Source organism: Phodopus roborovskii, unplaced genomic scaffold (genome assembly GCF_943737965.1).
Source record: "Phodopus roborovskii unplaced genomic scaffold, PHOROB, whole genome shotgun sequence".
Taxonomy (NCBI): Eukaryota; Metazoa; Chordata; class Mammalia; order Rodentia; family Cricetidae; genus Phodopus; species Phodopus roborovskii.
Window position 1 is genome coordinate 21,506,234 of NW_026126541.1, and position 23,719 is coordinate 21,529,952.

The 23,719-nt window shown below is 38.8% G+C and overlaps 1 protein-coding gene across 2 annotated transcripts in view; it reads right to left on the bottom strand.

The window, feature by feature from the left end:
• Positions 1-23,719, bottom strand: part of Exoc6 (exocyst complex component 6) — a 139,293-nt gene that overhangs the window by 65,902 nt on the left and 49,672 nt on the right. For both annotated transcript variants that reach the window (XM_051199579.1, XM_051199580.1), the window contains exons 9-17: positions 19,879-19,962; positions 13,602-13,648; positions 13,349-13,469; positions 11,850-11,921; positions 7,774-7,871; positions 4,848-4,953; positions 3,147-3,256; positions 1,618-1,729; positions 574-708 (exon numbers count right to left, since the gene is read on the bottom strand). In XM_051199579.1, coding sequence (XP_051055536.1) covers positions 574-708; positions 1,618-1,729; positions 3,147-3,256; positions 4,848-4,953; positions 7,774-7,871; positions 11,850-11,921; positions 13,349-13,469; positions 13,602-13,648; positions 19,879-19,962 — 885 coding nt within the window. The remainder of the gene's footprint in view (positions 1-573; positions 709-1,617; positions 1,730-3,146; positions 3,257-4,847; positions 4,954-7,773; positions 7,872-11,849; positions 11,922-13,348; positions 13,470-13,601; positions 13,649-19,878; positions 19,963-23,719) is intronic.

Genomic DNA, 23,719 nt, shown 5'->3' on the forward strand with positions numbered 1-23,719 from the left:
CAGGACAGCTAGAGCTACACAGAGAAACCTTGTCTTAACAAACAACAAAAAACAAATCCAAAAGAAAGAAAGAAAAGAGGTTATAAAAAAACACATGAAATTAATCTTGTATTCTGCTTAACACACCATTAATTATTGACTCGCTCAGCACATTCCCTGACCTCACACAAACAGAATTCTTTTCATGATGCCATAAGGAAGGTTTGAATCTATTTTTCTCCAGATCAGAACCAAGAGGGATGGAAAGCAAACCTCCTACTTCATTTTTAATTTCCAAATACACACAATCAGGTACACTTATTAAACTATGAAACATTAATGGAAATGCAGTTAGTTTAATTCAGTACTATCACATATTATCAAAACATGAACAAACTATATTATAGAGAATTAATACTTTATATTTTAGTATTTCAGTAAGATGCTTAAATTGCCAAGAGGAACACACAACTGACCTTCATTACTGGCAATGATTATATTCTCAGTGTTTAAAATACAATGAAAATTACCTTTATTTTCTTAAACTTTTCTTAGCAATAATTGAGCAAAAACTTTTGGTCAGATTTTCTATACCTTAAAAGTAGAAAGTCCATAAAGTCTTGTGGTGTGAACCGTTTCTTGAGAAATATTTGTAATGTTAGTTATAAAGTCCTCCAGGTATTTGCAAGCCTGTTCCAGGTGTGTTGTGTTTATGATGATCTGCACCAACTAAAACACATGAAAGCACAGTAAATACAGACCACACCCACACAGGACCATCTGATCCCTATAAAGACACAGTCATTACTTCCAGTGTGCCTGTGCATAATTCCAGCATACAGGATACAACTGGTTATTTGATTCAAACGTCTACCCTAAATACTTCTTGTGAGAATTAATGTTGTTTTAAAAATATGTATATTCTAGGAGTCCACAGCCAATTATTTTGAAATAACTTCCCATAGCAATCTGTAGATCCCATGCACTTAACAAGCACAAAATGAGGGTTGTGACTGTCTATGTAAAAGGCTTAAGTCTATGCCCTCCATATCTCCAGTTGTCTACTATTCCCAACTAAGCTCTTCCCTCGTATTTCCTTTTTAAAAGAATTTTTAAATTTAAATGTGTGTCTTGTTTGCATGTGTGTTTGTACAGCATGTGCATGCCAGAAGAGGGCATAGGATCCCCTGGATCTGGAGCTACAGATGTTGTAAGCTTCCATGTGGGTACTGAGAATTGAACCCCGGTCCTCTGGCAGAACAGGCTGTGCTCGTAACCACTGAGCCATCCCTCTAACTAGCTCCTCCCTCACATTTTTTAATTGGACTGATGCTTTCACTTTTTTTAGTCTACTTACATTTAATAAATTTTAAATGCAAAGCTACAGGTGACATTTCACAAAAACTTACATTTTCTGTTATTATATGTGTAGGGGTGTTTTGCCTGCATGGGTTTCTGTGCAACACATGTGTGCCTGGGGCCCACAGAGGTCAGAAGAAGGTATCAGGTCCCCTGACACTGAGTTGTAGATGTTATGAGAGGCCATGTATGTGGAGCAGTGTGTGCTCCTCCTCTGAGCCATCTCTCCAGGCCCAGTTTTTACAAACAATAAAATATCTGGTTCTTATTTCTTCTTACCTCTGTCAAACCTATATGAGGTTTCCTAATAAGGTTCAGTAAACAGCTACTCAGAATTCTGGTCAGGAGCAGATTTGTTGATTTCCTAAGCATATCATCTATTTCTGTTGAGCTGAAAACAAATGTTAACATTGATAAAACTTTCCAAGAACACAATTAGTTAATGTTCTCAATAATGTAATGTAACGTACTAAAGTAATTTTTTCTAAGTGTTATCTTTTATATCATATATAAATCATATATATATATATATATAGCCTATATAAACTCATTGAGCTACAAACTACAATTTAATTTTAAAAAGGGTCATTTCCCCTAAAGCAGAATGCTCACTTATGACATAATTTAAATGTACCAAGTCAATAAAGATAAAAATCATAAGATATTTTGAACTATGCATTATTATAATTCCACTGTAAAGCAGCCACTTTGTAAGGTACTTTATATACAATTAGCTGAAAGTTACTTTTAAAATACAAACTGAGGGGTATAGCTCAGCGGTAAGATGCTTGCCTGGCAACATGAGGCCATACAATGCCAGAGTAGAGTGTGATGCACTCTGCAGCACCTCTGGTCCCTGCTTGCTAATTCCAGGTAGCACTCCTACCCAGAGCTGTGACAACCAAAAACGTCCCCAGGTATTACCAATTGTACAGGGTTACTGTTTTCAGCAGGGAAAACCAAAATTACCCCATTGGAATTCCTGCCTTAAACATGAGTAAGATTTTATCAGCCTTTCTATAAAGCTAATCCCAAGATGTTAAATGCCTATACTCTCTCCAGATTTAACAGAATGTTAATGAAGTATGAATTTCTGTATTTCAAGAATCAGCATTTAGAGTAGACATAAGTATCTGTAAGAACATTCAAATCATATACATTACCAATTTTGCAAAATATTAAAGCAACCAGTGTTTCGGATTTAGCTCTGTAGTTGTAAGAGTAATTTGTGGCACTGGAGCGGAATGGAGTGAGAGCTAAATACTTAAGGATACAAGGCCATTACTTATGAAATTTTCTTTCAAATGTCTTTTCAAATAGACAAAGGGGCTGGAGAGAGGGCTCAGCAGTTAAGGTCAGTTAAGGACTCCAGTTCGATTCCCAGCACCCACATTGTGGCTCATAACCAGATGTCACTCCAGGGGATCTGATGCCCTCCTCTGGTCTTCTTGGACACCAGGGCACACACATAATGCAAAGACATACACGCAGGTGAAACACCCACACCCACGGAATAAAATGCTCTAATAACAAACAGGCAAATGGTATGTGGCAAAATATCTACTAATGTTAAATCTAGATGCCGAGGGCAAAGAACTTCCCACTGTATCATCTGTGCCATATGTGTCTCAACCCTAAAATAACAAAAAGTTCAGTGAGACAGTTACAGCAACCTAACCTTAATACAACTCAAATACAGACGCCTTTCCAATCCAATGACAGGTCACTGAAGAGTTAGGGTTTGGAAATAAAATGCTAACACTTTCTGAAAGCGTACGTCAAGGCAGGTTTCAGGCCAGTAAGCTTACCTTCGGTGTAGTGACTCCGAAAATTTAAGGCTGGCATAAATAAATTCTTTAACTTGAATATAAATGAGAGGCACTGACTGGGACATGGGAAACTTCTTTGGGAAAGATTGCTGTAAGAGAGAAAGTTAATACTGTTTTCAAGATTTTTTTTGTTTTAAACAACATTCTAGTCTCTTATGAAGGTAAAAAATTAAGATGATTTCACAATTGAATGTAAATAATTGCATAAAAATTTATGGTTATATTTCTACATTATATATATATATGTATATATATATATATATTTTAAACTTTCATCTATTTAGTTAGTTAGTTAGCTGTTTTTAGACAGGATCTCACTAAGTAGCTTGGCTGGCCTTGAACATGTGGTTCTCCTGATTTTGCTTCCCAAGGGCTAGGATTACAGGAATGTCCTGCCATGTCTAGCCTATTTTGAATTTTATCATTTATTTATTTGTTTATTTATTTAAGACACAGCCATTGCCTTCTTCCAGAAGAAATCTACAAGCAGCTACTACCTTCACATATCTTGTACTTAATCAAAATAAATGTTGCACGCGTGTGTGTGTGTGTGTGTGTGTGTGTGAGAGAGAGAGAGAGAGAGAGAGAGATGGAGAGAGAGAGAAAGAGAGAGAGAGAGAGAGATGGAGAGAGAGAGAAAGTGTACTTGCGCACATGCACTTGTATATGGAGGCCAGAGGTCAATGTCAAGCATCTTCCTCTGTTGCTTTCCACCTTCTTTTCTGAAATAGTTTCAGCTTCTGCTGCACTTGCCTTCCAGTGCTGGGGTTACAAACGCCATAGGTAATGTCCAGCTTTGGCTTTTATGTAGGTGATGGGAATCTAAACACAGGTATTAATACTTGTGCAGCAAGCACGTCTCCCCTGCCTAATACACTTCTTTTTAAAAGCCATAATAAGATCTTTCACAGTGACAAGTATGTCAAAGATAATCTCTCCCTAGAGCATGCTTGTGCTGGCTAGTTTTAATGTTCACTTGGCACAAACTAGAGTCATTTTGGAAGAGAGAACCTCTGTAAAGGCAATGCCTCCCCATCAAAAGGGCCCGTGGGTATAGTGCATTCCTTCATTGATGACTGATGGGGGAGGGCCCAGATCACTGGAGGTACTGCCACTCCTGGGTTGGTGAGTCTGAATTCTACAAGGAGCAGGCTGAACAAGCTATGAGAAGCAAGTCAGTGGGCAGCTCCCCCCATGGCCACAGCATCAGCTACTGCCTCCAGGTTCCCGTCCTGCTTGAGTTCCTGCCCTGACTTCTTTCAATAATGGACTGTGAAGTGGATGTATCAGTGAATTATGGTCATAGCGTTTTACCACTGCAATAGGAGCCCTAATTAAGGCAGTACTCTTATTACTACAATCTACCTAGCATCTAATACAGCTGCTTTGTAATGCACAACACAAGTATCACTTGCCCTGGGAATCTTCCTCACATTTGCACAACTGTTTCTAGTGTTCGCATATCCCCAAAAAAGTTCCTAGTTAACTTACTCAAAAAAGTAATAGTAGCAGTAACACTAACAAAATCTATAAAGGTTAAAATATAATTGTTTTTTCAAATGGCATCAACAAACTTCCCCCAGAGAAGTCATTCTCAACATACAATGTTAATTTTATATAGTAATAAGTATGATGATTTGGTTTTTTTCTTAATCCTTAAGTTGAAAAACTAGCTTGTACCTTTTCAAGGTCTGGATCTTGAAAGGGAAATTTACTGATGACAACTTTATATTCTTCTTCACTGCCGATAGGGATCGGGCTGTAATTATCTTCTTCAAAAATGTCCCTGTTAAACCAAAAAGGTCATTAGACTGTATAGAATGGTGTCTTTACAAAAACAAAAACAGCTCCTTCAGTTTTGCTTGTTTTGTCAATTAAAAGTCACAACAGGAAAAACACTAATCATCCAGAATCCTAAAATCCAGGATCAGATAGGCCTTGTCTCTCACAGTTCCTTTCCAGAGTCCTGGTTCTAGTTTTACATCCTCGAAGAACTTCACTTTAACTCTGCTGTGTGGTGATATTTTGTTTATGATCTAATAAAGTGTGCCTGAAGATCAGAGTGCAAAGTCAGCCACACAAGTTAGCCATAGGGGCAGTCAGTGGGGCACATGCCTTTAATCCCAACTGCCACACAAGTTAGCCATAGAGGTCAGACAGGGGTGGCACACACCATTAATCCTAGCAGATGGATCTCTGTTAGTTCAAGGCCACCCTCAGCTACATGAGATTGATCGTGTCTGAAAGAGAAACAGAGTTCACACAAAGGCGATCCCAGCACTTGGAGTGACACGCCTTTAACCTCAGGTCTAAGGAGACGGAGACAGGAAGGGATATGGGTGTGTGGAGAGAGGAATATGAGGTGGGAGGAGACAGGAGCTCAGCGCAGTCAGCAGCAGTCGCTCTGAGGAGCAGGCAGTCGAGGACAGGATCTCCCCTTTGGTCTGAGCACTGGTAGATGTAAGAACTCGAGTGGCAGCCGCTCTGCTCGTCTGACCCTTCAGCTTTCACCCCCTCACCCACAGCTGACTCCCGAGTTTTTATTATTAAGAACAAATAGAACTTGTGCTATACTGCTGTCTAGGCTGTCTCTCAAGATGGAGCAAAGGCAAAGGGAAATGCTGGGCAAAATCTATGAAGTACCAGATGGGAACATACGATTCTGAGAACTGACACACAGTAGGGTGCCGGCAGTTCCCAATGTTTACTTCAAAGGAAGAGAATGTTTATTGCAGAGAGAGGAAATGTGACAACAATTTACCAATTGGCTTATTGACTTAGTGGTGACAAAGAAAAAATAAACAAATACAAATACTTAATCATGGTGAGATGTTCCCTAGGCAAGACAGGGTGATGCTGGAGGCACTGCATTGACTCTCTCACTCGACTTCGCGAAATACAGAGTTTTCTCTCTTCCTATCTTTCTTTTTTCTTTATTTCTCTTTTTCTTCACTTTTTGACATGGAGTTCCTCTATGTAGCCCTAGCTGTCCTGGAATTAGCCCTGTAGACCAGGCTGGCCTCGAACTCACGGAGATACTCCTGCCTCTGTCTCCCAAGTGCTGGGATTAAAGGTGTGCGCCACCACCACACCCAGATAACATTACTGATTTCTTCTCCCTTAGTGTTCTATGTGATGCCTGATGTTACAATAAGGAGGTCACAGAGAGGATGACTGCTGACATTATGATCATTATGAAATTGTCAATATTTCCTTGCCCTTTTATTCCTTTCAATAATACAAAAGATTATATCAATAAAATGAATTTTTTAAAAATGTAAGATAATGGACAGTTTGGTTTTGTTATCCCTAATGCATAGCTATATTAAAATATGTACTATATAAATACATTTATGCATTAAATGTTTGTATGAATATATTACTTCGCATTTGTCTATTAAAAATAAAAATACACAGCCAGGTGGTGATAGTATATGCCTTAAATCCAAGCACTTGGGAGGCAGAGGCAGGTGGGGTTCTGTGAGTTCAAGGCCAGCCTGATCTACAAAGTGAGTTCCAAGGCAACCAGGGATACACAAAGAAACCCTGTCTCAAAATAAACAAACAAACTCTATAAAGATTTTTTAAAAAAATTAATGTTCATAACTCAAATTACACATAGACAAAATACTACACTATTAATCAGATGATAAATTCTATCGTGGAAGTAGCCAAATTGTAATTATCAGTACTGGTGAAAATTTACTTCACCCATCTTACTGTTACGTGTCAGTTCAGGACCTGTAAGATATCTGAAGATACTAGTCAGTAGTAAGTAAATCCTACTACTTAAAATTTTAGGCAAAAACCATCACATAGGATGGTGTTAAAGGTAGAAATTAAAATGTATTTGGGAGTTACACATTATGTCTGAAATGTTATTTGTTTTCTTCCACAATTACTATGGATGATGATGTCTATTCTATCTCTATTTGAACAAACATTTTCGCTTCCCAGTGAGAAAAAATATTTCACAGCCCCTAGTTTTGGGGAGCAATGATCCTGCTAAAAGTCTTAAGACAATCAATCAGAGTTAGAAAAACTACTAAAGAAGTCTTCAAATATACAACATGAACTCTAGATTTTACATGTATAAAGATATATCACACAAGCTGGGCATTGGGGGAGCTCACCTTTAATCCCAGCACTCAGGAGGCAGAGGCAGGCGGATCTCTGTGAGTTTGAGACCAGCCTGGTTTACAGAGTTCCAGGATAGTGCCCAAAGCCACAGAGAAACACTGTCTTGAAAAACCAAAAAAAAAAAAAAAAAAGCTATATATCACACTAAATACTACCTCTATTTAAAATACTTGATATAAAAGAACTGATGGTAGCTATACACAAATATTGTCAATTACCCATCTGTGTCAGGACCCTGACAAAGAAAACTTCTAAATCTTATTTAGCTCCCTTACAACTCCAGCCAGAAGGCAGATGCAGAAGGTGATGGTTCCAACAGTATGACTATATTTAATGCTATGGTACTGTAAACTTACACATGGTTCAGTTAAAATTGAGTGCATTTTACTATAACAGAAACTGGATTCAAGCATTCTTATTACTATATACAAAACCATTATACCAAGGCACCACTGTCTGGACCCACCTGAAAATACCAGCCCATTTCTTAAGCAATGTTTCATTGTATTGATCTCTTATTTCAAATAAAAGGTCAAAAAGCCGGTTGACTGGAAAACCATACCCCTAAGACACAGAGAAAAGAAAGGTAAGTCAAATATGTTTAAACGTTCATTGACTACCTTCAGTAAGGTGTCATCACTACAATCTGAATTTCTTTTCTCGCATCATATACTACAGTTTCCCACACCATCAAGAACTTAGCCATTCCCTCACACCTACCACACCATACATCTGTCTCTACTATTTTACACACCAACTACCTTCCTGGCATGTGACATTTGCTCAGAAAAGTGTCAACAAATAAAGCAAACACTTTTGACTTGGTAAGAAGCAAACAGAACTATACATGTGCTGGTGTTACCTTCTCTAGTATTATTTTATCAGCTTTGTCTTAAATGATAAAACACTGGTTTCTTCTTTTTAAAGACAGGAACGATGACAATGTCAATGACTACGAATACCACTCGGTATGAAGTTGGGAGGAGGATGGGGAAGAAACGTCAAAGGAGTTGAAATGCGGGAGTCGGGGTATAATTCTCTAAATACATTATATTCATGCACGACATCACCAAAGAATGAAACCAAAGTGTGTTAAAACATTATTTTCTTAGGAAATGGAAGGGCTTTATGCATATGTGTTTTGCATGCATGTATGTCTGTATACTACACACAGGGGCTGGAGAAGGGCACCAGATCCCTGCAACTGGAGTTACAAATGGTTTTAAGCTGCCGTGTGGGTGCTGAGAAATCTAACCCAGGTCTTCTCCAAGAGCAACAAATGCCCTTAATCTCTGAGCCATCTCTCCAGCCCTACATAATTTTTTTTTAAAGTAAAAGTTCTTTAAGGTACTAAAAGTATCCATTTAAAAAAACTAAAATTTATGAAACATTCTTTCATTTTTATGAAAAGAAATCCTGACTCTTCAGTTAGAAGATATAAACTTAAAACATATCATTCATTAATGTAGTGTAAAATGTACCTAATAATGAACCTATCAGTTTCCAGCCTCAGCACTCAAGAGGTGGAGGCAGGAAACCAGGAATTCAAGCCAGCCTGGGCTACATAACAAGATCAGGTCTCTACAAAGGGAGAGAGGAAGGGAGGGAGGAAGGGAGGGAGGGAGGGAGGGAGGGTGAGCTTTCAAAGGTTAACATAAACAACACTAATGCTTTTCCAATGTTTCCATTACTTAAACCTCCTTTAACTTTCATTTGATTCTCTGTAGTGTTCCTTGGAATCTATCAAATACTCTGGACTCATTTATTTCAATACACTGGTCCCAGAATTGTTTGTAATGGTCTTACAAAGACATAAGGAGTTTGCACTACAATAAACCCATGCTCCTACTTAGAATGGAATAAATCCTGCATACTCAGCAGGATGCCAACAGAGCTAAACTTTGTGCTTAGTGATCCCATCTTTATTTTGTTATGAACCTAACAAGCAATTGACAGTCCAATGACAACATAAAGAACAGTGGTATCAAAAGCACTCAGGAAGCTTCAAATCATTATGGAAAGCAAAGCACCCTGGAGTTACTCACAGTGGAGCTCCTAAAATTAAGAAAGCCCCAAATAGAGCACATTCTTCATGGAGGGATACTCCCTTAACCTAGAGGCAGGAGGGAGGGCCTAGTCCCTACTCCAAATGACTTGACAGATTTTGTTGATCCCTCCTGGAAGGCATCACCCTCCCTGTAGAATGGGGGAGGAGGAATGGGATGGGAGGGTGGTCTGGGGGCATGGGAGGGAGGGAAGGAGAGGGAACTGGGATAGATATGTAAAATAAGAAAAAAATTAACAAAACAAAAAACCAAAACTTACAAAATTAAAAAAAAAAATAAACAACCAAGACATTCCATATTAGTCTCGTGACTCAAATAGGCCATTCAAATTAATATACATGAGGTAATAAGATTATTTACAAAGAAGCTTCTGGAGTATTTTCCTTGGATTAAGAAAACAACTATTCAAAGACTCTTATGATAAAACAAATAGTTCATACCACCATTTCTCAGAGCACACAAATCATACTCAGATGTGTATGTCACATGTGTATAGGTACCCAGAAGCCATTGGCATCAGATTCCCTAGAGGAATGTTTACAGGTGACACTTGACACCGATGCTGGGACCCAAACTCATGTCCTCTAGAAGAGCAGTATGGACTCTTAACTGATGGTGGATCTCTCAAGCCCCCAAAGCATTTTTTTTTTTTAATTTTTGAAATTACAGGTTTAAAAAATGCTCTAAGAGGAAGAAAAAGAATGAGAATAATGAGAATGCTGCACAGTAACATAACTGGGAATAATGCAAAATCACATGCACTGGGAATGCTGCAGAGTTACATGTGCTAGGGGACATTACATACTAACATGCACTGGGAATGCGGCACAGTTACACGTGCTAGGGGACATTACATAGTAACATAGTGGGAATGCTGCATAGCTACACATACTAGGGGATAGTCACATGTACTGGGGAATACTGCATAGTCACTTATCCTGGGGAATTGTTGTGGAATATTTAACTAGGCAAAGATGTGTTGCATTTTTTTTTTTTAAACAATGTAAAGATGTGTTGCTTTGTCTACCTAAGGCACCACATTGGTCTTATAAAAAGCTGAAGAGCCAATAACTAGGCAATAGAGGGATAGACAGGACTAGTGGGCAGAGAGCATAAGTAGGAGGAGGAATCTACACTTAAGAGAGAAGAGCAAATGCAATAGACTTTTGGGGGACCACCAACTAGCACCCAAATCATGACACAGAGACTTAAGGTTAGTTATGAATGCTCGGCCTTGTCTTATGCTTGTCCCACTGGCTCTTATAATTTAAATTAACCTGTTTCTTTTCATCTACATTTTGCCCTGGGCTTTTTAATCTTTCTTTTTGTATGTCCGACTCCATGTCTGTCTGGCTGGCTGCTGGCTGCTGGCTGGCTGGCCCCGGGTGTATCCCTCTCTTTCTTCCTTGTTCTTCTTCCTCCATCCCTCACCCAGATTCCTCCTACTTATTCTCTCTGCAGGTCAACCCACCTAACCCTCTACTGCCAACTATTGGCTGTTCAGCTTCTTATTAGACCAGTCAGGTACCTTAAGCAGGCAAAGAAACACATCTTTACATCGTTAACAAACGGAGCATAAACAATGTAACTCATCTTTGCCTAGTTAAAGTAATCCACAATAGGGAATAATGCGTACTCACATGACTGGGGAATGCTGCATAGTTACATATCCTGGGAAATACTGCATAATAATATGTACTGGGAAATATTGCATACCTAGTCACATATACTGGGGAGCACTGTATAGTCACATATACTTGGAAACACTGCATAGCCATGTCCTTTTGGAAGCCTGATGTATACACACATTTGTTCTGAGAAAGGTGCTAACAGAGAAACTTTGATTTCATTTAACATTTCTGAAATATTTTTAAACTACAGATACCTTTAATTTTTTTATTATATTCACTTATTTACTTGTGTGCCAGGGGTACATAGATGGTGGTCAGAGGACAACTTGTGGGAATCAGTTCTCTCCTTCCATTATGGGGGTCCCGGGGACGGAACTCAGGTCATTGGATGTGGTAGCAGTGGCCTTTACTGCTTGTTGAGCCATCTCACCAAACCGAAGTTCATGTTGCTGTTGTTGGTAATTACCCTACCCTGACCCTGAGATCTCCCTAAGTAGCCTAAGCTGGATCAAACTCAAGATCCTCCTAATACAACAACCTCCTGAAGACAGAGGTTATAGACATGCACCACCATGTCTGGCATCCTTTTTATAAGTTTCAAAAAGACTACATTCTTACTGAAATGGCTCATGTATTAAAAGGTGCTTGTGTCTCCTGAACTCTGCCCAAGCTTCAAAACTACAAAGGAAATGTTGCATATAGTTTTGGATAGGAGAATAGCAATCTATAAGTAAACATTTTCCACTACTGATTCACTGCCACTAATCTACAATATAATAAAATACAGTCTATATGTTTTATGTCCTTGCACACTCGAAATCATCACCAACTGTATTTTAGGTTACCTGCAAAGTGTCTGCAAAAATGACGATGAGATTCTTCAACTCCAGAACAAGGTCAGGGTCAGTGCAGTAAGACTATAGGGATGCACAGGGACACATGGAAAACCAGAAACAAGAAGTTAAAACTAAAAATTAAAAACCTAACACTTTGTCCTTTAATGTGGGAGACTGAAAATAAAACTAAAATCTGGGTTCACCAGATCCAAGGAGCTGGTCTCTCCTCAGTTACATGTGTAAGAGACCGTAACATGATATGTAAAAGTTCATGTGAAAGAAAGGATACTGTGTTTTGTGAATCTTTAGACTTTCGAGAAACTAGTTGCAAACTCTAACAGTGGTCCTCATATACACCATACATTTCTACTTTCATTATTTATATATTCTCCATTTTACAAAAGACTATATATATATATATATATATATATATATATATATATATAATTTCCTTTCCAATATAATAATGGCAATTTAAGTGTTTCTTAGTAATCAACTGAAAAAATTAATACTTTTAAAAGGACAATAATCCACTGCCTCTTAATAACACTTAAGATTTTGAAAGTGAGCCAAGCAGTCATGGTACACGCCTTTAATCCAAGCACTAAAGAGGCAGAGGCAGGAATATGGCATAACTGTATACACTTAGAGCCAATTTCAATATAAACCATGTTAAAATGCATCATTCTTAGACAGGGGCAGAACACCTCCTAGTACACACGAGGCCCTAGACTTTGTTCCCAGCGCCCCCTAAATACTTTATTCACTAAAATATTTTTAAAGTTTTATTGCCAATGTATCACAAATCTATACTACTAATAAACAAAATGTATTTATAATCTAAATATGATAAAATTCCCCTTTCACCTCTTTTAAATTTTAATTACCAATTATGGTATCTGATTACAAAATTTTAAATATAAGGCTACTTTACTGAAGATAAACTACTATAAGTATATATGAAGTTTACATGGACCAATTATGAACCTAATAATGTTTATAGCTCTAGCATGTTAGTTATTTCCAAAAAAGGCATTAGGAAAATAGTTGGTCATTTAATTTTAACCCATTCTTTAAAAAATCTCTTATTACATGAAGGTTTATTATTTGAAGTGAGTTCAAACTGTAAAAACTGTAGATTTCAAAAATCTACACACATTCTGAAACAAGCTCTACTGAGTTTTATGGTAGAGTTGGTTTTGGAAACAAAACATGTGGAACAATTAAAACCCCTTTCTTCACAGTGCTGCCCGGTCGTCTAATGACGAGGTCAGCTGAGACTAATGGGGCTAGCCTAATTCTTCATTTTCTGTAAGGCTCAAATAAAAGTGTCTTCAGAAGCCCCAGGCAGCTGCAGAACTGAAGCCTGATATACCCAGGCAGAAGCCTTGATGGTATTACTTACAAATCTGAGCACTAACCCAAAAAGGGAGGGCAATAAAGATGCAGTTTTCCACATTATACAAATCAAATTAATTGTAATTATTAACATGAATGATCTGACTTACTGAGTGAGCTCGAAGGACAGCAATTATCTTTGAGAGGGCCATGTTCCACAGTTCGTCAGTGTATGCCCTGGTCACTAATCCTTGGGTCACATGTAAAATGTGATCCTCCACCACAAAGAACCTAAAATGGCAATTACCAAAACAGCATGTGTTTATGGAAAAAGGGAGAAAGCGCAAGTAGAAAATAATTATTTCTGACATTCAACAAGCTTTAATAAAATTAGTAATAGTTTCTTCCATATTAGATACATACCCTACAATTTGAGTGAAATATCTTCTATAGCCATCAACTGTTTCATGCTTAAAATGAAAAATAAAAATCAATTTAAACCAATAAATACAGTAACATAAAAGTTTCAAGTCATTATAACTTGATTAATAAATATTTATTGAGAGCCTACTAAGTTCTGCTTATTAACTAGGTACCAGGGATATACTTGAAAATAACAAAAAGTCTTTTCTCTCATGGATTGTACATTCAAAAACTTTTATTTTTGTGTATGTGAGTATATGATGTATATCTGTGTGGACACGCATCACACATGTCAGAAGACAATAGTATGGGGTCAGCTGTCTCCTTCCACCTTCACTTGGGCTCCAAGAACCAAAGAAAAGTTAGATCAGCAGGCAAGCAGCTCTACCCACAGGCCCACTGCACCATCCTGCTGCCTGAACCATCCTGCCCACTGAGCCATCCTACCTCCTGAGCCATCCTACCTCCTGAGCCATCCTACCTCCTGAGCCACCCTACCCACTGAGCTATCCTACCTACTGAGCCATCTTGCAGGCCCTCATGGAATGTAAACTCAAAAGGAGAGAGCTATTAAATAAGTTGAATGGTAAATAGGATTTCATTTGCTTTCACTTGAGCTAATACCTCACCGCCCTACCTAGTCTCAGATTCCAGGCTTGCCCACTGTGATCTATTCTCACACAGCTATCAGGTGACAGAGTTCAAGTAGCTACAAGAACATTATACCTCTACTGAAACCTTTTTGTTTGTTGTTTTGAGGCAGGATTTCTCTGTAAAAGCCTTGGCTGTCCTAGAACTCACTCTGTAGACCAGGCTGGCCTTGAACTCACAGAGTTCTGCTTCTGCCTCCCAAATGCTGGGATTAAAAGTGTGTGCCACCACCATCAGGCCCAGAACCTTCTAAGTGCTGCCCATAATACTTTTATACCATTTATAATCAAAATCAAATACCTTAAAAATGGGCTGGGGTGGAACTAGGGAGATGGTTATGGCTAAAGACTTGCTAGGCAACCGTGAGAACCAGAACTAATGTAAATGCTCAATGAAGGTGGCAGCCTACCAGGAAGTCTATCTAGCCTCAGCAGGAAGAAGCAGGGGATCCCCAGAGTAAGCTAAATATTGTCTGTGGGCCCTGGGTTTGATTAGATACCCTCCCTCATAGTAAAGTGAAAGAGAGACTGAATTTCCCCACATTAACCTCCAGCCTGCACAAACACTAGCACATACATACACACACACACCACACACACACACACACACACACACACACACACACACACGAAACTACATACAAACACATGAGGATGTGAAAAAGATATGGGCTGGGATAATAACCCAGCTGGTAAAGTGGCTGTTTTACAAGCCCTTCCCCAGAACCTCTGTTTCAAAAGCCAGGTGCTGGGGCTGGAGGGATGGCATAGCAGTAAACAGTGCTCACTGGGCTGCCAGAATATCCAAGTTCAGTTTCCGGTATACATGGAAGATGGCTCACAACCAGCTAGAACCCACCCACACATACATACACATATAAGTGTAACTACAAATTAAATAAAATCTAAACACAAATAAATAAAGACAGGTAATATAACACATGCTTATAGTTCCAGTGCTAGAGAGACAGAGACTGGTAGATTCCCTGGGGCTCACTTGCCAGCTAGCCAAATTAGTCAATTTGGCAAGCTCCACACCAACAGAAGGCTGTATCTTAAACAAAACAAAAAAAAAAAAAAATCCAATACAAAGGGGTCGTTTCTGTACACAAAAACAACAAAAATAAATTCAGCAGGTCATATTTATGTATGTGTAACAATAAAACCCAAAGAAAATGAGGCTACTGATTTGAGCAGTTGGGGAGAGACTTGAGAGGGGTTGAGTGGAGGAAAGAAAAGTGATACAATTATATTTTAATTTAAAATTTTATTTTTCTAAAATACAATGTGGACAGCACTTAGGGAAGAGTCAAGACAGTCCTCTGACCACCACACAGTCATCCACCACACAAGCCTGTGCACACGTGATCACACATGATCATTCACAGACACTGACAGAATTTAAACAAAAACATAAAGGAAAACTGACCATCTGACTTTATCCATAAATTTGATTATATGAACTATCTTAAGTTCCAAGTAAGTTCTAGATGATGGTTGGTTTTACTTGTTAACACAGTCTGGAGCTCAGTGGGGTGTTATCAGATTAAGTTAGTTCATGGGCATTTCTGTGAGGATTTGCCTTGATTACTTCGTTTTAGGAAGACCTAATCTAAAAGTGGGCAGCACCATTTTCTGCACTGTAGGCCTGGGTTTTCATTTGTTTATTCACTGACTCAATCATTCATTCATTCATTCATTTGTTCGTTTGTTCATTTATCTATTCATTTTCAAAGAGAGAGTGGAGTACAGCATGCCTGGACCTTACAGTTCTTCTTCCGACTGTGGATTTAATGTGACCAGTTCTCTCCAGCTCCTGATGCTTCCTGCTTCAATGGACAGTAACCTGGACTTGAGCTAACAAGAATCTCCCCCCCTAGCAGATCTTTGTCAAGTTATTTTATCGCAGCAACTGGAAACTAAGTCAGTGTATTCCATAAATGTGTTAAGTCGTCCAACATCAGGGTCTCTTTCATCAGTTGAAGGGAGTGAGGATCATTAATACTTTTTGTTAATTATTTGTATTACATGTATTTATGTGTGCTATTTATATACATGGAGAACAGTTTTCAGGAATCTATTCTTTGCTTCCACCCTGTGGATCCCAGGCACTGGAATTGGAATTGCATTGGAAGCAGGTGCCCTTAACCTCTGAGCCATCTCACCTGCCTTGTTAATACTTTTTAACTTAAAAACAACATGCAAGTGCTGACCAGACAGTTCAGCAGATAGTTCAGCCACTTGCCACTAAGTCTACAATATGAGTTCAATCACCAGGAATCATGTGGAGGGAACCAACTCCTTCAAGTTGTCCCCTGACCTCAGAAATGTACCGTAGCAATCATACACACACGGGGATAGGGGGTTATTTATCTTCCTTTTATGGTTATGAGGGTTTGCTTGAGTGCATATCTGTTTATCGCATGCATGTGATGCCAAGGACAGAAGGTGGCATCAGATCCCCTGGGACTGGAGCCACAGAGAATTATGAGCCACCATGTGGGTGCTAAAAATTGAACCTGGGTCCTCTGGAAGAGTAAACAATACTCTTAACCACTGAGCCATCTCTCCAGCCCCTGCAATACTTTTTAATACATGATAAAAAGTGGAAAGGGATAGGAGAATTGTTCAGTGACAGAGTATTAATTGCCTAATGTTTGTGATGAGCTCAGTTCAGTCCCTAACACTGCAAAAAGAAAATGTACTCTATACAATATAAATTTTTGATACTTTCTGATGGTTGTTATGTAACATAGTATTGTAATAAAAAAAATTCAAGCACTACATATATGCTTGAGTAAAATGTGCTTTTTCAATTGGAGAAATGGGGTTCTCTATATCCTGCATCTTACTGGAATTCTGCCTAGTTGGTTTATAAACTATGGACTATGTTCATTTCTCCTTGGAGTCATGGCAATCTGTTTTGAATGTTTTGAGTTAATGTTATCAAATGCTTATAGATCTACAATAATCAACACTAAGATGGATATACATTATTTCATTATTGTTTTTTTTTTTTTTTTTTTTTTTTAACCTCACTAAATGGTTTCTACTCTTCAAGAAGTTACTCCATAAACCATGTGTAATGAGATAGTCCTTCTGTGGCTCTGACCATGCCCATTGAGGGGTGGAGCCATGGGCGGAAGTGACCTGTGGAAGGAGGTCGGAGGAACAGCTGGGAAAAAATCTCTTGCTGGCGGGACTCGGACAGGAGAGCATTGGGTGGAATTTCCTGGTGTTCATTTGTCAGAGTCCCGCCAGCAAAAGAGCTCCCCCCCCCTTCCTCCGACCTCCTTCCACAGTTCACTTCCGCCCATGGCTCCACCCCCCAATGGGCGTGGTCCGTGCCACAGAAGGACTATCTCACTACACTCATGTTTCATCCTAAGTCATCGCCCACAATCAATGTTCTTACTGCTCTGGACAATTCAAATGCTGCAGAATAGACAACATGCACTGACTCTGTCGTTACATCTCTGTGTTACTGCTGGGTATTTTAATTCTGTCTTCCCTTAAAGTCCACAGTACCACACAGATGATGTCCTACAATCAGTACACATTTATCAACATCTTTGCTGATTTTCCCTTCTTACATCTCAGTCTTCCACTTGGTAGTGCTTTCCTCTGGCCTTTCCCTTTCAAAAGTCTTTGGCAACGGTGTCTCGGGGCAAACTCCAGTTTTCTTTGAAAATAACCTGCTTGCCTTTCTTTCACTAGATATTGAACCCTAGACTGACAGTGACTTTCCTTCAGAACCAAGGATGTTCCAGTCTTAGTGGAGCATCTCATGGCCTCTAACGTTTAGGATCTATTTCATTTTGACCCTGCCTGTTGGTGTTGTGCTTGGGATTGAACTCAAGACTTTGTGTGTAGAGCCAGCACCCTATCACTGTGTTCTGACAAAATTATGTGCTGTATAATTGCCAATCGAGATACAAAGATATGCACATATTTCTAGATATCTCTCACACAGCTCCCTCATGCCTCTTTGTAGTGAACTACCCTGCCAGACTCCCAGTCTTCAGCAATCACTGACCCCATTTTGTCCTATAGTTTTACCTTTTTAAAAATTTCAATTACATAAACCACACTATACCAATTTCATATATCTGAATGTTTTCACATAAAATGGTGCTTTAAAAATGTATCCATATTGTATGTTCCTCTATATATCCAAGCACAATAATAATGACTATTCATAATTATGTAATTTGTCTACTAATGAGTTCATACACATTGAGGATGGTTTTTGATTTTGGTATTTATAAATAAAACTACTATAAACAGTTATATATAAGCCATGTGTTTTTATTTCTCATGAGTGATTATCTAGGAGACTGTAGAATTGTACAATAACTTACTGTTACAAATTGTTAAACCATTTCCTAGTAATGATATTATTTTTGTACCCACCATGAGTATAAGAGAATTCCAGGTGCTGAGTTCCACACCCTTACCAGCGCCTGATGCCATCAAGCTTTTAATGTAAGGCATCCCATAAGTACATAGCAGTAATTCACTGTAGCTTTTGTTTACATTTTCCTGATGAAAAATTATACATACTGAACAACTTTCTCATGTATGCATAGCATCTGTGTATCTGTAACAAAATGTCTACTTAAATCTCTTTTGTTTGTTCTTAAAGCTGGATTATTTGTCATTAATTGTTGAGACAGGTTTTTAGATGGCTTTCTATCTTAGTAATCTTAATAATGAATGGGCTTTAAAACCCCAGAAGCCCCAGGTTACAAGAAAGGAGATCTCTTACATGGCATCTGCTTTAAATGCTCTAGGTTTAACCCTGTATCATTCAAAACTCATGCATTCCCATCCCATAGATCCTTTTAGGATAAAAGTTACACCCAATGCCTCATTAAAATGTAGGGTTTCTGACTTCATTTAGGGTATAATCATATAGTTTGAGGCATTTTTTCATGTGTAGTATCTTTGAGCTTTTACCAACACATTTAGTCATGTAAATGTCACCACAGCCAAAGCTGTTGGCTGAATTATAATTTTCCTGCCAGATGCCCAGTACATTTAAGAAGAAAACTAATTTAAAAAGAAAGTCTATCCAGAGGCTAGAAAAATGGCTTAGTGGTTAAGAGCCCTAGCTCTCTTACAGAGGACCAAGGTTAAGTTCCCCACACCCCCACACAGGCTGACAACCACCCGTAATTCCACTTCCAGGGGATCTAATGCTCTCCTGGCCTCTGCAGGTAGCCCTAATCACATATACAAACCCACCCCAGCCACATACACACAATTAAAAAATAAAAACACAAAGGAAAAGTCTCTCCACGGTCTCCAGTTGCTTTGTGCAGTGTGACAAAGAATCTTAGCACACAGCTTACCACAGCGTCAGAAACAAATTACTACTCCCTAACGTTTGGCTTGCTGATGTTTTTAATGCAATGTCTATCTTCCCTAACCGAATGTAAACTCAGGAGAGAAGAGACTGACCCAGTTTTGCTCACTATTGTACAGTTGGCACCTAATCAATTACTAGAAATGGTAGGTGATCAATAAATATTTACATATGAATAAGCAGTGATACATGCTCTGAAAATTAAAGCCAGGTACGGGCTGACAGTATCAGTCCCACTGCACAGGAAGCTCACACTCACCACACTCGACTGTGGCTGCAGAACCAGGCGTGCTTGCTTCTTCCTTTGCTTCCGGTAATAATTTTCAAATGTTTCTTCATCACCCTAAAGAGCACCAGGTGAATGATGGTCATGACCCAACCTCCCTCCTTCCCTTGCCCTCCCAGCTGAGAGAGCCTTCTTCGTCCTCTGGGGAATCATGTTAACTTTCCAAACTGGAACGTAAATGACAAATGGCATTTCACAAAGATGGTAAGAAAAAGAGTTTGGCATTATAGCTTTAAAAACTAGCAACTTTATTTCAAAGTTACCTAAAATAGAGTTTAAGAAACATTTTCCTAATTTGCCACTTGAACAAGCTTTTCACTGACCAAACTGAAAATATGGTACCCAATGAGAGATGTTAAATAAATAAATAAGTAAAAAGAAACAGCTGTCAAAAAAACTATGACCTGGCCTCTCCCTCCATGCCGGCCACACCCTATCAGTGTGTCCGATTCACTGTCCTCTCCCACACGCTCTTCCTGGTGGGCAGTTCCCAGTTGACATTCTCTATGACATTTTTACTCATCTCTCTTCCCAGTTGACATTCTCTATGACATTTTTACTCATCTCTTGGTACTCCTGAACAGTAAGTCCTTAAAAAAGCTTTTCCTAGCGCTCCTACTCTTTCCCTTTATTTTCAGTTACTCTGTAACAATTCACACCCACCACCACATCCAACAAATAAACAGATGATGTTAAATGGGAATACAGATACATCTCCATACTGTCTGCTAAGTAAGAATCTTCTCAGAATCAAAAAAAAGTTGGGAGTCACATTCTCATCTTCATTTAAAACTCCAAAGGAAAACCAAGGGAAATTTAACAATAGAAAACTTTTCAATGAAAAAAAAAAAAAAAAAGATTTATTTAAGTAGCTACAAAACCATTACTTTTCTAAAAGTCATCTAAAATAAACTCATAATGCAGAAAAAAAATCTTAAGTATCTCCTATTGTTCTTGTGCTACAGCTACCAAGAACTTCAAAATAATTGTTACTGATTATGCAATTCTAATACATTAACTGAATTTTTTTTTAACTAAGAGTTTGAACAAATGCAGAGGATATGACAATCAGCATAATGTACAACCTCATTTAAATAACATCAAGCGTCATTTACTTAAGATACATGGATAATTCTCATGTATACAGTTGACATGTATCCCTTTACTTTTGAATTCCTGCTAGCAACACATGACCCTTTTACAATTTTACCCGATTTAATATATATTTGTCCAAATGTTATATTTTCTAATATAAAATGTTTTAGTGCTTATTTTCTTTTTTGAGCCTAAAAGAGTCTTGATGTTAAAATTATTACTTCATTTCAGGTATAAATTATTCTAATTAGTACGTAACTGATTCAAACAGCATAAACATAGGTTATGTTCTAATAATGAGTAAATAGAAAATAAATTTGCATTGAAAATTAGTATCTTTTAAATGTTTATATAATAGAATATTTCTGTTTTGTTTGTCCATTGGGGGGGTTAACATTTTATTATTAATTCAATGCAATATTTAATGTTTATTGTTATTAGGAGTCCTAAGTTCTCTACTCGTTTGTTCTTTTTCTTTTAAACAAAGCTTTGTTATGTGGCCCTGGCTAGTCCCCAACTTACAGAAGTTCTCTTGCCTTGGCCTTCTGGGTGCTGAGGGTACAAACATGCACTACCATGCTCTGGTAGAACTGGGCACTTTAACAAGGACTTTACTACAATACCCTTCCACGTGTAACTCTGCACTGTGACTTAGAGAATATAATGTTTAAAGGGATCCCTTTACAGGAGATCATAAAACCAGAAGCCTATCCACTAAAAAGACCTCCAGAAAATCAGAGTGGTAAAGCCAGGTGTTGGTGGCGCCCACCTTTGATCCTAGCACTCAGGAGGCAGAGGGACACCGATCTCTGAGTTGAAGGCCAGCCTGGTCTACAGAGTGAGTTCCAGGACAGTCAAGGCCACACAGAGAAACCCTGTCTCAAAAAACAAAACAAAAAACAACCAAACAAGGAATGGCTAAAAATATTCTTGAAGAAAATCCCACAAATACGCAGGCCACAGCACAGAAATCCATAAGAAATGTTATGAAACAAGACAGAATGATTTCTCCCAAAGTCCTAATGCCTCAAAAAACCAATGCAAAGATCTGAATGGATGAAATGCCAGAGCGCATGAGAGTGTGTTTTATACCTCAATAAGGGTTAAAACAAGCAGACAGGGAAGCGATGAAGGTAAACTTGGAGCCCAGCAAATCAGCAAGGTGAATGAAAGATTCATCAAAGAAACAGAAATCCAGGAAAAGAACCAACTATAAATGCAGGGAATGAAAAGCTCACTAAATCAAATAACTCATTGCAAAGTGCCACCAACAGACCAGACCAACAGGGCAGAGAACATCAGGGACTGAAGAGACTAAAATGACAGGACAGAGAACAGGGACTGAGATAAGGTTGAGGAAACTTCAAACAGCAAGAAAGAAAGGAAAAAAAAGTAAGTATGACCAGAGCTTTCAAGAATTCTAAGACATGATCAGAAGAACAAGCCTAAACATCCACGGTGAAAAAGGAAATGAGCTGCAACCAAAGGCATAGAAAACACTTTTAAGGAAATTACTGCCAAGTGGAATTCCAAATCTAGGGAAATATATGGATACCCAAGCACAGGAGAACTAGAAGGACTAATCAGACCTGACCAAAAGAGAATCCATCCATGCCACAGTACAGATGAAATACCAAGACTACAGGCCAAGAAAGAACAATGAAAGTTACAAAAGAAAAAATGCCAACTCAGATACAAAATCAAACCCACAGAGTTACATCAGAGCTCTCAGCAAAAGCCCTAAAAGTCAAGGAGTATGGAATCATCTACTTCAAGCCCTCAGAGTAAATGGCTGTTAACCAACACTCTACATCCAGCAAAAGCATCTTCGAAAACTGAGAGAAACATACAAGATAATCACAAACCATGACCTATAACCTAGCACTGCAGGAGATACTTAAAGCAATCACACATGCAAGAGAAATAGATAAGCCTATGAGACCCACAAAAGAGTCAAATATATCCAAGTCAGTAAAGCAGAGAGCCACTAGGGTGAACCAGGGAGAAAGAAAAAACAGACATTTTTCAAAATGGCTGGTCTTTTTAAAAGACAGATCCCCTTAAATAGCCCAGGCTTTCTTCCAACTTATGATCCTCCTCCTCAAGCTAGAATTATAAGTTACACCAGGTCCAGCAGTTAAGTCCTTTTAGGGGGAGGTGGCGTTGGTTGTGAGCCTAGCTTTTGACAGCTCCTTGTAATGGGAGATACCAAGCCTGAACTGGTCACTCTGTAACCAGCAAGGTTCCCGAGACTAGGACATCAACACAGCCACGAGACCTTCAACCTACAACCTGCCCTGCCTGCAAGACATCCTGGGAAAATGGATCAGAACTTGTGCCAACCAGTGATTGGTCCAACGTGAGGCCCGTGCCACCGGAGGGGCTCCTGCCTGACACGCCTGGATGGCCAGGAACCAGAGACTGGGCAGCTCAGAGAACAAGATAGAACCAAACATGACCTCTGGAGGAAAAAAAGAATCAGGAAAAAGAAAAGAAAAGAAAAAAGATCAATGAAATGATTCACTCTATTCTGCCACACTCATAGATCGGTGTCTAGCCCAATTGTCATCAGAGAGACTTCAGCAACTAACGGAAGCAGATGCAGAGACCCACAGCTAAACACTGCACAGAGCCAGGGGAACCCTACAGAACAGGGGGAGGAAGGATTGTAGGAGCCAGAGGGGTCTAGGACACCAGGAGACCACGACCCACAGAACCA